This window comes from Hyla sarda, chromosome 4 (assembly GCF_029499605.1).
Source record: "Hyla sarda isolate aHylSar1 chromosome 4, aHylSar1.hap1, whole genome shotgun sequence".
NCBI lineage: Eukaryota > Metazoa > Chordata > Amphibia > Anura > Hylidae > Hyla > Hyla sarda.
The window spans coordinates 40,251,318-40,268,274 of NC_079192.1; the positions used below are offsets into that span (position 1 = coordinate 40,251,318).

The 16,957-nt window shown below is 39.3% G+C and overlaps 1 protein-coding gene across 9 annotated transcripts in view; it reads right to left on the minus strand.

The window, feature by feature from the left end:
* Positions 1-16,957, minus strand: part of ANGPTL6 (angiopoietin like 6) — a 66,851-nt gene that overhangs the window by 13,643 nt on the left and 36,251 nt on the right. Inside the window, exons 1-2 of one of the 9 annotated variants that reach the window (XM_056570623.1) lie at positions 7,181-7,523; positions 3,974-4,218 (exon numbers count right to left, since the gene is read on the minus strand). The exons of 3 other annotated variants lie outside the window; for them this stretch is intronic. In XM_056570623.1, the coding sequence (XP_056426598.1) occupies positions 3,974-4,041 (68 nt within the window). In that variant the 5' untranslated portion in view covers positions 4,042-4,218; positions 7,181-7,523. Of the gene's footprint in view, positions 1-3,973; positions 4,312-7,180; positions 7,524-7,554; positions 7,616-7,958; positions 8,032-8,373; positions 8,468-16,957 lie in introns of those variants that run through there. 5 more of the 9 variants (XM_056570626.1, XM_056570627.1, XM_056570625.1 and 2 more) reach the window with 5 other exon arrangements.

Consider the following 16,957-nt stretch of genomic DNA (forward strand, 5'->3'; position numbering starts at 1 on the left):
GATCAGTGTTTTCCAACAGGGGTGCCTCCAGCTGTTGCAAAACTACAACCCCCAGCATGTCCGGACAGCCGAAGGCTGTCCGGACATGCTGGGGGTTGTAGTTTTGCAACAGCTGGAGGCACACCAGTTGGAAAACACTGTTCTAGATTAAAGCCCTAAATCTTCTTTATACCTGTGCAGCAGATCCACTCATTATTTTGCCGCTCAGTACGATTAAGCTATCCCCGATTTATAGAGTTTTTATTTTTATTTTTTATATGTATTACTACTTAAAAATTATTTAAAAAAAAAATTGTTATACATTTTCTGAAACCTAAACTTATTTTATTTTTTAATCTATGGATCTTTGTGAGGGCTTATTTTTTTTTATTTTATTTGCACAGTGATCTGAAGTTTTTTTTTTTATTGGTAGCCTTTTTGGATAGATGAGACTTTTTGACAATTGGCATTTTTTTCCTCATTTATAGCATTTACTATAAATGATATATAACCTTATTTTCAGATACACATGGATAAAGAGATAGACCGCTCACCCAGTAATCCCACACCTTCTGTGCGCGGATCCACCAGTTCCGCCTCCGGCTCCAATCAACTGAAGAGTCATAGACTCTATGACTAAGCGCGAAAGCGTGAAACGCGTCAGAGACTTCGTGTATTGTAGCCTGTCTTCAATTCAATAAATATACCCGTTTTTATACCGCATCCTGGTGCTGGACGTATTTTCTACATTCATTTCTACATTCCTTATTTTCAGATAGATCGGACCTTTCTACACATGGTTATAAAAAAATGTTCAAATTTAATTTTAATTGAAAGAATTTTTGGGGTGTTTTTTGTTTTTATTTTTTCCAAAAATTGGAAAAAGAGCCTGATTTAAATTTTTTATGGGATTTTTGTTTTATATATTTTTTAAATTTTTTACTTAGTTATAGCCCCCTAGGGCACTTGTTTCGCTCATACAGTACACTGTAAAACCATGTATATAGTACACTGCAATACAATGTACAATGCACGCCAATATCCTGTACAGTACACTGCAATACCACATACAGTACACTGCAAAATCATGTACAGTACAAAGTACACTGCAATACCATGTACAATACACTGCAATATCATGTAGAGTACTCTGCAATATCATGTACAGCACACTGCAATACCATGTACAGTACACTGCAATATCATGTAGCATACACTGCAATGCCACATACAGCACACTGCAATACCATGTACAGTACACTCTAATATTGTGTACAATACACTGCAATAACATGTACAATACTCTTGAATTTCATGTACAGTACACTGCAATATAATGTAGAGTACACTGCAATATCATGTAGAGTACACTGCAATACAATGTACAATGCACTCCAATATCCTGTACAGTACACTGCAATACCACATACAGTACACTGCAAAATCATGTACAGTACAAAGTACACTGCAATACCATGTACAATACACTGCAATATCATGTAGAGTACTCTGCAATATCATGTACAGCACACTGCAATACCATGTACAGTACACTGCAATATCATGTAGCATACACTGCAATGCCACATACAGCACACTGCAATACCATGTACAGTACACTCTAATATTGTGTACAATACACTGCAATAACATGTACAATACTCTTGAATTTCATGTACAGTACACTGCAATATCATGTAGAGTACACTGCAATACAATGTACAATGCACTCCAATATCCTGTACAGTACACTGCAATACCACATACAGTACACTGCAAAATCATGTACAGTACAAAGTACACTGCAATACCATGTACAATACACTGCAATATCATATAGAGTACTCTGCAATATCATGTACAGTACACTGCAATATCATGTACAGTACACTGCAATGCCACATACAGTACACTGCAAAATCATGTACAGTACAAAGTACACTGCAATACCATGTACAATACACTGCAATATCATGTAGAGTACTCTGCAATATCATGTACAGCACACTGCAATACCATGTACAGTACACTCTAATATTGTGTACAATACACTGCAATAACATGTACAATACTCTTGAATTTCATGTACAGTACACTGCAATATAATGTAGAGTACACTGCAATATCATGTAGAGTACACTGCAATACAATGTACAATGCACTCCAATATCCTGTACAGTACACTGCAATACCACATACAGTACACTGCAAAATCATGTACAGTACAAAGTACACTGCAATACCATGTACAATACACTGCAATATCATGTAGAGTACTCTGCAATATCATGTACAGTACACTGCAATATCATGTACAGTACACTGTAATGCCACATACAGTACACTGCAAAATCATGTACAGTACAAAGTACATTGCAATACCATGTACAGTACACTGCAATATCATATAGCGTACACTGCAATGCCACATACAGCACACTGCAATACCATGTACAGTACACTCTAATATTGTGTACAATACACTGCAATAACATGTACAATACTCTTGAATTTCATGTACAGTACACTGCAATATAATGTAGAGTACACTGCAATATCATGTAGAGTACACTGCAATACAATGTACAATGCACTCCAATATCCTGTACAGTACACTGCAATACCACATACAGTACACTGCAAAATCATGTACAGTACAAAGTACACTGCAATACCATGTACAATACACTGCAATATCATGTAGAGTACTCTGCAATATCATGTACAGTACACTGCAATATCATGTACAGTACACTGCAATGCCACATACAGTACACTGCAAAATCATGTACAGTACAAAGTACACTGCAATACCATGTACAGTACACTGCAATATCATGTAGCGTACACTGCAATGCCACATACAGCACACTGCAATACCATGTACAGTACACTCTAATATTGTGTACAATACACTGCAATAACATGTACAATACTCTTGAATTTCATGTACAGTACACTGCAATATAATGTAGAGTACACTGCAATATCATGTAGAGTACACTGCAATATTATGTACAGTACTCTTGAATATCATATACAGTACACTCCAATATCATGTACAGTACACTGCAATACCACACACAGTACACTGCAAAATCATGTACAGAACACTCTAATACCATGTACCGTACACTCTAATATCATGTACAATACACTGCAATAACATGTACAGTACTCTTGAATATCATGTAAAGTACACTGCAATATCATGTACAGTACACTGCAATACCATGTACAGTACACTGCAATATCATGTACAGTACTCTTGAATATCATGTACAGTACACTCCAATATCATGTACAGTACACTGCAATACCATGTACAGTACACTGCAATATCATGTAGAGTACACTGCAATATCATGTACAGTACACTCCATTATCACGCACAGTATGCTGCAATATCATGTACAGTACACTGCAATATCATGTACAGTACACTGCAATATCATGTACTGTATAAGTAATTAGGTCCCCTAGGTAGACTGCTGTTCTCCTGTTTCACAGATGCATTTTTATACCCACCTGTATTATGGACACAAATCCCGGCCATTCTGTGGGTTTGATAACCTGACCTGACACCTGTCAGTTCGGATTATCAGACCCATAGTCAGGTTGGGCTTGAGGCCATAATATGGAAGCAAAAAATGTGTCTTTAATACACCCATGTAAAACTTGTCGGGGCAGAGTCTATGTATCAGGTATAGCTATCATGGCATGACTACCATGTCAATCTATCAGCACCCCATTCATGTATTTTGGGGGTGGGAGAAGAGGGGACAAGTGGAGACATTAAAAGACCAGCAGTTAAATGACCACTTAGATGCAATAGTCACTAATAACTGTGGCATCTAGGTGGTTATTCTGTCAGGATCAGACATATAGCCGGCACCTTTTACATATGGGGCCGTCTCAGCTTCTGAATATCGCTGCACTCCTGATATCTATGTATGTAGTAATGCAGGATGGAGTTATTTAAGGTCTGACTTACTCATGATATCTCCTGACTTCTTGTGAAGCTAGAAGTTCAAAGCTCAGTGAACATTCTCTATAAAGCATCTTTATGGTGATTCACACTATATTGCACAATATAAAATCCATATGGCGGCTGCTGGGTTTGCTGTGCCGTACCAATCTATACAAATAATGCGGTTACTGTACACACAGCTGCTCCCTACATCACCAGAGATGGACCCGCTCGGATCAGCTGCTCGTGTATCTCAGTTTTTTCACTTCCTTTTATACCCGAAAGACAAAAGAAAAAAAGACGGAAGAAAAAATAAGAGAGAATTCTGCTGACAAGCGGAACTCCGGCCAAAACCTCAAAGTTCAGGCCTTGGTAGCTATGGCGTGTGGTTACTGATATCAGATTGCAGTCACAACTCATTTTGATGTCTGGTGAGATGTTTGCAGGAGTAAAGGAGAAGGATGTGTGTGTGTGAGAACGTGCCTGTGCGTGTGTATATATGTGTGTGAGCATGTGCCTGTGTATATACACTACTCAAAACACTAAGATAACACATCCTAGATCTGAATGAATGAACTAATCGTATGAAATACTTTCCTCTTTACATAGTTGAATGTGCACACAAAAGTAATCACACTCAAAATCAAAGTGGAAAACCCCACTACAGGTTGATTCAACTTTATGTAATGTCCTTAAAACAAGTCACAATGAGGCTCCATAGTGTGTGTGGCCTCCACGTGCCCGTATGACCTCCCTACAATGCCTGGGCATGCTCCTGATGAGGTGGAGGATGGTCTCCTGAGGGATGTTCTCCCAGACCTGGACTAAAGCATCCGCCAACTCCTGGACAGTCTGTGTTGCAACGTGGTGTTGGCGGATGGAGTGGTACTTGATGTCCCAGATGTGCTCAATCGGGTTCAGGTCTGGGGAACGGGCGGGCCAGTCCATAGCATCAATGCCTTCCTCCTGCAGGAACTGCTGACACACTCCAGCCACATGAGGTCTAGCATTGTCTTGCATTAGGAGGAACCCAGGGCCAACCGCACCAGCATATGGTCTCACAAGGGGTCTGAGGATCTCATCTCGGTACCTAATGGCAGTCAGGCTACCCCTGGCAAGCATATGGAGGGCTGTGCGGCCCCCCAAAGAAATGCCACCCCACACCATTACTGACCTACTGCCAAACCGGTCATGCTGGAGGATGTTGCAGGCAGCAGAACGTTCCCCACGGCATCTCTAGACTCTGTCACGTCTGTCACATGTGCTCAGTTTGAACCTGCTTTCATCTGTGAAGCGCACAGGGCGCCAGTGGCGAATTTGCCAATCTTGGTGTTAGCACAACCCCCACCTGTGGACGTCGGGCCCTCATACCACCCTCATGGAGTCTGTTTCTGACCATCTGAGTGGACACATGCATATTTGTGGCCTGCTGGAGGTAATTTTGCAGGGCTCTGGCAGTGCTCCTCCTGCGGGGTTGTTGCCCTCCTACGGCCTCCTCCACGTCTTCTGATATACTGGCCTGTCTCCTGGTAGCGCCTCCATACTCTGGACACTACGCTGACAGACACAGCAAACCTTCTTGCCACAGCTTGCATTGATGTGCCATCCTGGATGAGCTGCACTACCTGAGCCACTTGTGTGGGTTGTAGACTCCATCTCATGCTGCCACTAGAGTGAAAGCACCGCCAGCATTCAAAAGTGACCAAAACATCAGCCAGGGAGCATAGGAACTGAGAAGTGGTCTGTGGTCACCACCTGCAGAACCACTCCTTTATTGGGGTGTCTTGCTAATTGCCTATAATTTCCACCTGTTGTCTGTTCCATTTGCACAACAGCATGTGAAATTGATTGTCAATCAGTGTTCTTCCTGAGTGGACAGTGTGATTTCACAGAAGTGGGATTGACTTGGAGTTACATTGTGTTGTTTAAGAGTTCCCTTAATTTTTTTGAGCAGTGTATTTGTCAGCATATGCCTGTCTGTGAGCGTGTGCCTGTGTGTGTGTGAGCGTGTATATGTGTGTGAGCGTGTCTCTGTGTGCGTGAGAGTGTGCCTGTGTATATGTGTGTGAGCGTGTATATGTGTGTGAGCGTGTCTCTGTGTGCGTGAGAGTGTGAGAGTGTGCCTGTGTATATGTGTGTGAGCGTGTGCCTGTGTATATGTGTGTGAGCGTGTATATGTGTGTGAGCGTGTCTCTGTGTGTGTGTGTGTGCCTGTGTATATGTGTGTGAGCGTGTGCCTGTGTGTGTGAGTGTGTATATGTGTGAGCGTGTGCCTGTGTGTGTGAGTGTGTATACGTGTGAGCATGTGCCTGTGTGTATGTGTGAGTGTGTGCCCGTATATATGTGTGTGTGTGTGTCTGTGTGTGAGCGTGTGATTGCATGTGTGCGAACATATGCCATTGTGTATGTGTGTGAGCGTGTCCACGTGTATGTGTGTCAGCGTATGCCTGTGTGTATGTGTGAGTGTGTGCCCGTATATATGTGTGTGTGTGTGTGTCTGTGTGTGAGCGTGTGATTGCATGTGTGTGAACATATGCCATTGTGTATGTGTGTGAGCGTGTCCACGTGTATGTGTGTCAGCGTATGCCTGTGTGTATGTGTGAGAGGATGTGCCTGTGTGCATATGTGCTGGTGTGGGATGTGTATGTGTGAGTGTATATATGTGTTAGTTTGGGGTGTATATGTGTATGTGAATATTTGTATGTATAATTGTCATTTGTGGGTGTATATATATGTGTTAGTGTAGTGTCTGTGTGTGTGTATATATATATATGTCATTTGTGAGTGTGTATATATGTGTTAGGGTGTGTGTGTGTGTGTGTGTGTATATATATATATATATATATATATATATGTATATCATTTGTGAGTGTGTGTATATGTGTTAGGGTGTGTGTGTGTGTGTGTATATATATATATATATATATATATATGTATATCATTTGTGAGTGTGTATATGTGTGTGTGTGTTTATGTCATGTGTGAGTGTGTATATGTGTTAGTGTGTGTGTGTGTATATATATGTCATGTGTGAGTGTGTATGTGTGTGTTTATATACTGGTACATGTTGGTGAAGAGGAGGCACAGTTCCTTCACCCTTCACCTCTAAGGATCCTAAAAGAGAATTTTGGAAAGAATCCTATAGTGGAGAGGGTTTGAGGGTTGAGCCTATATTAAAAGAATGTTCCCTTTTAGTTACAATTTTAACCCATTAACAACCCTCTAATGCACCTGCTTCCATTGCCTGGACATGGGTATAGTGGGGGCACTGCTGGCAGTCAAACATGTTCCCTGGTACCCAGAAGCCCTTCTGCCGCAGTATTCTCAATAGGTTATTGGGGCCCTTGTTATAGAGTGAGCTCTGGGGCCCTGGGACTCCAAGGGGTATATCAATGACTGGAGACTGGTCACATGACCAAGCGGACGGTCCTATACAGAGCCAGCAGAAAACAAGTCCCTCTAAACTGTTTTCAAAATGTCATAAATAATTAAATAAGGAATATTATAAAATGTCAAATATATAATCAATTATTTTAAAGACAAACAAAAAATGTCCTTGTTCCCCACACCCAGCCTCAAGCATTATGGGGGAGATTTATCAAAACCTGTGCAGAGGAAAAGTTGTCCAGTTGCCCATAGCAACCAATCAGATCGCTTCTTTCATTTTTAACAAGGCTTCTGCAAAATGAAAGAAGCGATCTGATTGGTTGCTATGGGCAACTGGGCAACTTTTTCTTTGCATTGGTTTTAATAAATCTCCCGCTATATGATTTATTTTAGATGCCTCCGTGTTTACATGCTTTATATGATACTGAAATAGTTAACAATGATAAAACTAAAATGTGATAAAAATAAATAAATAAATAAATAGTGTAATTATTATCCGCAGGTAATGGTGGGGACTAGGATGTGATCCGCTCTTCTCTGTCCACCTCCCGGGTGGAGACCCTTAGACCCCATTTAACCCCATATAACCCCAGTCATCCTGATATTACACTGTTTGACTTACTTGTCCCAGAAGAGATAAAGTTCATTACTCATCTAATGCCTACAGAGCTGGTGTATCTAAGCCTATCCTGTTAATACTGTTTAATGAACTGGTGTATCTAAGCCTATCATGTGTGATACTATCAGGTATGCTCTATAATGTATTATGCCAACTACTGAGCTTGGTATCTAAGCCTTACATGTCTGATATTGTCTCTTAGACTTCTGCATCTAAGTTTATCATGTGTGATACTGTCTGCAAACCCAGTGTATCCAAGCCTATCATGGGTGATACAGTGCCTGAAAACGACACCAATGCTACTCCCATCTGCCACTCCCATCATGTGAAACTGCTTATTACTAAATTAAAGGGGTACTCCGGCCCTAAGACATCTTATCTTGCTGGGGACCCCCGCAATCTTGCATTCGGCACCCACCTCTTTGAGCTGCATGCCGCGCTGCCAGCTCACACACTGCCGTGTGCCGACCACGGGGCCGGAGTATCGTGACTTCACGACCCCGCCCCGTGTGACGTCACCCCCCGCTGACCACGATACTCCGGCCCCGTGGTCAGCACCCGGCAGTTTGTGATATATACAAGACATAGGTGAGGGGGTGCCCAGGGGTCACAGGATGGAGTCTGCCGGACAGGGCAGCTAGGGTACAGGGGTGCAACTCCTGTACTGGGCCACCACAATAGATTAGAAGGCGGCTATGATCACAACCTCACTGCAGTAATACTATCGGCTGAGCTTCTGTATCTAAGCCTATAACTTGTGATACTGCCTGCTTAGCCAATGTATCTAAGCCTATCATGGGTGATACAGTCTCAGAGAACCATACAGCACAACCTCCTCTATCATGTAAGAAAAGACGCAGCACGTTTGCCTATATGTTAGTCGGCGGCCATGATGATAACGTCACCGCAGGGATGTTCTGTAGACATGGCTCTCGTGCTAATTCCAGCCTTAATGAGCAGAAGTTAAATGAATGACAGAAGGAAGATAAGGTGACAGGACGCAGGCCTGAGAATCCGGCACCATGTCAGGGAGGTTTCCAGGAGGTCGCCCATGTTTATACAAGGGGGTTAAGGAACGCTGGGGTGCTATCTCTTCCTTAATGAATGTGAATGGAGTAGAGTAAGAAATAAACCTTCTTATACCCTCTGATATGTAAAGACACGATGTAGGATATTTTGGGAACAGAGTGGATGGAGATATATATATATATATATATATATATATATATATATATATATAGTAAATTTGAGTAGCCGTATTAGTCCAGTGTTGCAGTATCTTGTAATACCTTTTTTATTGGACTAACAGAATTTTGTAGAGGCAAGCTTTCGGGATTCCTCCGGAATCCCGAAAGCTTGTCTCTACAAAATTCTGTTAGTCCAATAAAAAAAGTATTACAAAATACTGAAATTTTTTTGATTTTGCATATATATATATATATATATATATATATATATATATATATATAATAGGAAAAAGCAGATGGAGCAGCACTCAAAGAGTCAAAATGATGAGGGTGCAGGCTGTGGTTGGGCCCTGGTCCTCGGACCCCAAGAAGATACAGCAAACAGGTAGACGCAGCAGCACTCCGGAGTAGTGAAAAATAGTGACTTTTATTTATCACCAAAATGTACAGCGATGTTTCAACCACCTCTCGTGGCCGTCATCAAGCTTGATGATGGCCACGAGTGGTGGTTGAAACGTCGCTGTACATTTTGGTGATAAATAAAAGTCACTATTTTTCACTACTCCGGAGTGCTGCTGCGTCTACCTGTTTGCTATATATATATATATATATATATATATATATATATATATACAGTGACCCCCCGACCTACGATGGTCCCGACATACGATCATTTTAACATACGATGGTCTCTCAGAGGCAGCATCAACATACAATGCTTTTGTATGTCGGGGCCATCGCATAAACGGCTATCCGGCAGTACAGACTTCCGCTCCCGCCGGAGAGCCGTTTACGGTGCCTCGTGTGCTCCGATGATGGTCTGTTACCTGTCCCCGGTGCTCCGGACCGTCCTCTTCGGGATCCCCTGCATAGCCGTCGCTCTCCATCGTCGTCATCACGTCACCGCATCATCCATATCCAATAGGAGCAGCGTGCGTAGCGATGTGATGACGGCAATAAGGAACAATGATCCTGGACAGCAGAGACGGTCTGGAGCGGCGGGGACACCACGGGGACGCGGCGACAGCGATGAACGGCGACATCCAGGGCAGCGGTGAGGGTCCGGAGAGGCGGGGACAGGTGAATATAACTTCCTATATGTAACATTGCACGGATCCCTCAACATGCGATGGTTTCAACAAACGATGGTTCATTTGGAATGGATTACCATCGTATGTTGAGGGACCACTGTATATATATACTAAAGGATATATATATATATATGGGGTGACAACCGAAATGGCAGCCATCAGAGAGGTTATCACTAGTGTTGGGCGCAAATATTTGCATTTTGAATATATCAAATTCATGAATTCGCGAATATTGCGAATATATTCGCTATATATAAAAAATGTGAATATTCACTTTTTTCCGCATATGCGTATATTCCTTCTTTTAACTTGTGGCCAATCAGAATGATGCAAATACACTTGTCAGAGGATATCAACAACATCCCTAGCAACCAATAGTAAAGTTACCCACCCCCTCACTGTTTTCTTCCTCGAATACGCGAATATAACGAACACACAAAATTCGCGAATATAGGAAGAATATTCGTCTGTATATTAACAAAATATTGCAAATTCCATCACTAGTTGTCACTTGAAAGTGTCCCAGGTTCTTGGAACACCCAGCTTTTCCATCTTACAGCAGGAGGCACCTGTCAGAGTTTTCTAGATTTATGTAAATGAAGTTTAAAGGGGTCCTCCACCCCGAAGCTGGGACCCCCGCAATCTCTGTGTAGCACTCGGCGTTCGTTTAGAACGCTGGGTGCGGGCGGTGGGGGTCGTGATGTCATGGTCACGCCCCTCAATGCAAGTCTATGGAAGGGGGCGTAGCGGCCACCAACCCCCCTCCCATAGACTTGCATTGCGGGAGCGTGGCATGATGTCACAAGAGGGCGTGGACGTGACTTCACGTCCCCCATTGCCCGCTCCAAGCGTTCTGAACAAAATGTCCCAAACGCAGGGGCAGCGGAGTACCCCTTTAATCTCTGTATAGCGAAAGTTTCTGCTTCCTTCTAATAGACTGTTGTTCAATTCTTCACTGTGTTCAAGAAAATGTTTGCATCCAAGGGTTGAACATGTGTACAGTAGGAGTATTGCTAGGCTTTTGGTAGATCATGAGCATAAGCTCCAAAGTTACATGAAGTGACTCACAGGTGACGTCTTCTCTGGAGCTGGCCCAGACCGTCAGGAAGAATTCCTCCAGCTACGGCTCATCCCTGTGGAGATTGTCACCAAGGAATATTTGGCTCATCCACAGTTCCCCCAGATGGTGCCCCACACAGTAATAATACCCCCATCTTAAGCCTCACACAGTACTAGTGGTACATGAAGTGCTCCACACAGTAACAGTAACAGTGCCCCCTTATGGCCTACCCAGTGATAGAACCATTTTTAATGCCTGCATGCATTCAAGGTGCCCACACACAGTACTCATGTCCCCCTTTGTGCCCCACACTGTTAATGTGACCTTTGTGCCCTCCACAGAGTGCTAATGTTTCTCTTTGTACCCCAACATTGCTAATTTACCCCTAACTGCCACCACACAATTTTTGTCATCTTTAGGCCCCCACATTGCCAATGACTCCCTTTGTGCCCCAGTGCCGTATATGACAATTTTATGCCCCAACACAGTGCCGATGTTCCTTTTTATGCTCTTGCATTTTGCTGAAGTCCCCCCACACAGTGCTGGGGTACATCTTTGTGCCCCCACATTGTTGATTTCCCCCTTCCTAAAGTCTTTGTGCCCCCCACAGTACCAATTTCCCTCTATGTGTCCCCACACCTTGTTTTTTTTTTTTGCAATAAAAGTGTGGAAGCCTCCCTTTATGCCCCCACACAGTGCTGGGGTAGACTTTTGTACCCCCACATTTTTTATTTCCCCCTTTATGCCCCCAGAGTGTATGCCTCTGTGGTATATATATATATATATATATATATATATATATGTCCTCTTTTGTGTCTTCAAATGTAGTTCCCCTCATCTTAATAGTACCCCCAAATCTTATGAATCCGATACCTCACCCGATTCCCATGGACACTGCCTGAGGTCAGTTGGGCTAGCACAGGTTGTGCGATACTGTAACATCATCATGATACAGTGATATCATCATGATACAGTGACATCATCATGATACAGTGACATCATCACGATACAGTGACATCATCATGATACAGTGACATCATTACGATACAGTGACATCATCATGATACAGTGATATCATCACAATTGAGTGACACCATCACGATACAGTGACATCATCACAATACAGTGACATCATCACAATACAGTGACATCATCATGATACAGTGACACCATCACGATACAGTGACATCATCACAATACAGTGACATCATCATGATACAGTGACACCATCACGATACAGTGACATCATCACAATACAGTGACATCATCACGATACAGTGACATTATCACGATACAGTGACATCATCACAATACAGTGACACCATCACGATACAGTGACATCACAATACAGTGACATCATCATGATGCAGTGACATCATCACGATACAGTGACATCATCACGATACAGTGACACCATCACAATACAGTGACATCATCACGTCTCCTGCACTATGGCAGTGAGGACCAGAGCAATGTAGGATGCTTAGTTGTTAAGGGTACAATGCGGTTCTCTCCTGGGGTTACAGTGCTGCCAAAACTCAGAGGAACACATCCTGGATGCCACCGTTATATAGACCTAATACTTCTCACAGCAGAGCACCTGCTACAGTGTGTCAGTGTAAGTAAAACCTAGGGTTAGAGGCCAAACTGTTCTACTTATAAAGTATTGTCTGGATTGGATGTAACTGTAACAAAACCTCAGCAGAAATAGATGAGGATCCACTAGATGTAAAGTAGAATCCAATTCTCTGACAGTAAGAAGAGATCTTTATCAGAATGAAGAGTTCTACAGAGACCGAGCCGTGTCTACATAGAGAACCCTGTGTCCCTGCTGTGGGACTCCCTTAAAGCACATTTATGAGGCTGATTATTTAGGGAAATATCATATAAAAAGAAGCAATTTGGTGAGGAAGAAGAAAAATCGAACGAACAGGTCCTGGAGTGTGAGAGGGTGTTTGCTGGGGACCCGGCACAGAAACGTTATGATTGTCTGAAAAAATCACAAAAAGAGTTTGGGGAATTTTTGCAGGATAAAGCCCAACATAAAGCCTTTTTTCGGGGCCAGAAACAATTTATTGATGGGGGTAAACAGGGAGGCCGGTTGGCCAAATTACTCAAAGGGGCAGTATGGACATTGGAATAACTGTAACTACGGGAGGAGAAATAATAACTCAACCTAAAGTAATACGGCAGAAAGTAGTAGATTTATTTTCTAATTTTTATAGATCTGAAATTAAATTCTCTGAAACTAACTGGGAAGCATTTATGGGGCAGATAGATTTACCAAAACTCCCAGAAGAGCTGAGAGATTATTTGGATAATCCTATAAAAATGGAGGAATTAAAATCTGCTTTGTATTCCTTATCAGAGTCATCAGCACCCGGACCAGACGGGATGCCTGTGGGGATATATAAAGAGTGGGAGCGTATTTTGCTACCTACATTATTGAAAGTATTTAATGAATCCTGGAATAGTGGCAATCTCCCTCCCTCTATGATGGAGGCCAATATTAAAGGGGTACTCCGGTGAAAAACTTTTATTTTCTTAAATCAACTGGTGCCAGAAAGTTAAACAGATTTGTAAATTACTTCTATTAAAAAATCTTAATCCTTCCTGTACTTATTAGCTGCTGAATACTACAGCAAAAATTATTTTCTTTTTGAAACACAGAGCTCTCTGCTGACATCATGACCACAGTGCTCGCTGCTGACATCTCTGTCCATTTTATGAACTGTCCAGAACAGCATATGTTTGCTATGGGGATTTCCTTTTACCCTGGACCGTTCCTAAAATGGACAGAGATGTCAGCAGAGAGCACTGTGCTCATGATGTCAGCAGAGAGCTCTGTGTTTCAAACGGAAAAGAATTTCCACTGTAGTATTCAGGTGCTAATAAGTACAGGAAGGATTAAGATTTTTTTTATAGAAGTAATTTACAAATCTGTTTAACATTCTGGCACCAGTTGATTTAAAAAAAAAAAAAAGTTTTTCACCGGAGTACCCCTTTAAGACCGATATCATTGTTAAATGTGGATGTTAAAATCCTTGCAAAAATCCTAGCACGTAGACTGGTCGGGGTGATTCCTACATTGATTAATCCGGATCAGTCCAGGTTCATCCCGGGTAGACAAATCCAAAATAATATAGCAAAGGTATTGGCCAGTATCCAGATGGAAGGTGATCCTTCCCGTTCCGCCCTGTCATTGGACGCAATGAAAGCCTTTGACAGGGTGGAATGGGAGTTTTTGTGGCATGTCTTGGAACGGTTTGGAATTGGGGAAAATTTTATCAGATGGGTGAAATTGCTATATAACATAGATATATATATATATATATATATATATATATATATATATATATATATATATAACATTTTAAAAAAACGACTCAATGCTCTTCTCTGCAGATATTTGTACAGGATACAGGATGATAATCTGCAGCCAATATGCAAAATACAAATAAAGTATGTACAAGTATACACATAGTATAGTATATAAGTATATACAAGTATACACATAGTATAGTATATAAGTATAAACAAGTATACACATAGTATAGTATATAAGTATAAACAAGTATACACATAGTATAGTATATAAGTATAAACAAGTATACACATAGTATAGTATATAAGTATAAACAAGTATACACATAGTATAGTATATAAGTATAAACAAGTATACACATAGTATAGTATATAAGTATATACAAGTATACACATAGTATAGTATATAAGTATACACATAGTATAGTATATAAGTATATACAAGTATACACATAGTATAGTATATAAGTATATACAAGTATACACATAGTATAGTATATAAGTATATACAAGTATACACATAGTATAGTATATAAGTATAAACAAGTATACACATAGTATAGTATATAAGTATAAACAAGTATACACATAGTATAGTATATAAGTATAAACAAGTATACACATAGTATAGTATATAAGTATAAACAAGTATACACATAGTATAGTATATAAGTATATACAAGTATACACATAGTATAGTATATAAGTATATACAAGTATACACATAGTATAGTATATAAGTATAAACAAGTATACACATAGTATAGTATATAAGTATATACAAGTATACACATAGTATAGTATATAAGTATAAACAAGTATACACATAGTATAGTATATAAGTATAAACAAGTATACACATAGTATAGTATATAAGTATATACAAGTATACACATAGTATAGTATATAAGTATAAACAAGTATACACATAGTATAAGTATATACAAGTATACACATAGTATAGTATATAAGTATAAACAAGTATACACATAGTATAGTATATAAGTATATATAAGTATACACATAGTATAGTATATAAGTATAAACAAGTATACACATAGTATAGTATATAAGTCTAAACAAGTATACACATAGTATAAGTATATACAAGTATACACATAGTATAGTATATAAGTGTATACAAGTATACACATAGTATAGTATATAAGTATATACAAGTATACACATAGTATAGTATATAAGTATATACAAGTATACACATAGTATAGTATATAAGTATAAACAAGTATACACATAGTATAGTATATAAGTATATACAAGTATACACATAGTATAGTATATAAGTATATACAAGTATACACATAGTATAGTATATAAGTATAAACAAGTATACACATAGTATAGTATATAAGTATATACAAGTATACACATAGTATAGTATATAAGTATATACAAGTATACACATAGTATAGTATATAAGTATAAACAAGTATACACATAGTATAGTATATAAGTATATACAAGTATACACATAGTATAGTATATAAGTATATACAAGTATACACATAGTATAGTATATAAGTATAAACAAGTATACACATAGTATAGTATATAAGTATATACAAGTATACACATAGTATAGTATATAAGTATAAACAAGTATACACATAGTATAGTATATAAGTATAAACAAGTATACACATAGTATAGTATATAAGTATAAACAAGTATACACATAGTATATAAGTATATACAAGTATACACATAGTATAGTATATAAGTATATACAAGTATACACATAGTATAGTATATAAGTATAAACAAGTATACACATAGTATAGTATATAAGTATATACAAGTATACACATAGTATAGTATATAAGTATAAACAAGTATACACATAGTATAGTATATAAGTATATACAAGTATACACATAGTATAGTATATAAGTATAAACAAGTATACACATAGTATAGTATATAAGTATATACAAGTATACACATAGTATAGTATATAAGTATACACATAGTATAGTATATAAGTATAAACAAGTATACACATAGTATAGTATATAAGTATATACAAGTATACACATAGTATAGTATATAAGTATATACAAGTATACACATAGTATAGTATATAAGTATATACAAGACCATGTACATACAGAATCCTCACCAAAAGCTGAATATAGTGTAATATAATATGTTATAGATATAAAATTTAACTATGCATAATAAACTATAGATTATATGATATATAATAAACTATAGATCATAAAGGATGATAATATGATAAAGTATAAGATAGGAAACATAATATAGTGAAGTATAATATGGATAATATAAATAAAAAAAGTATAGATCATATATTATAAC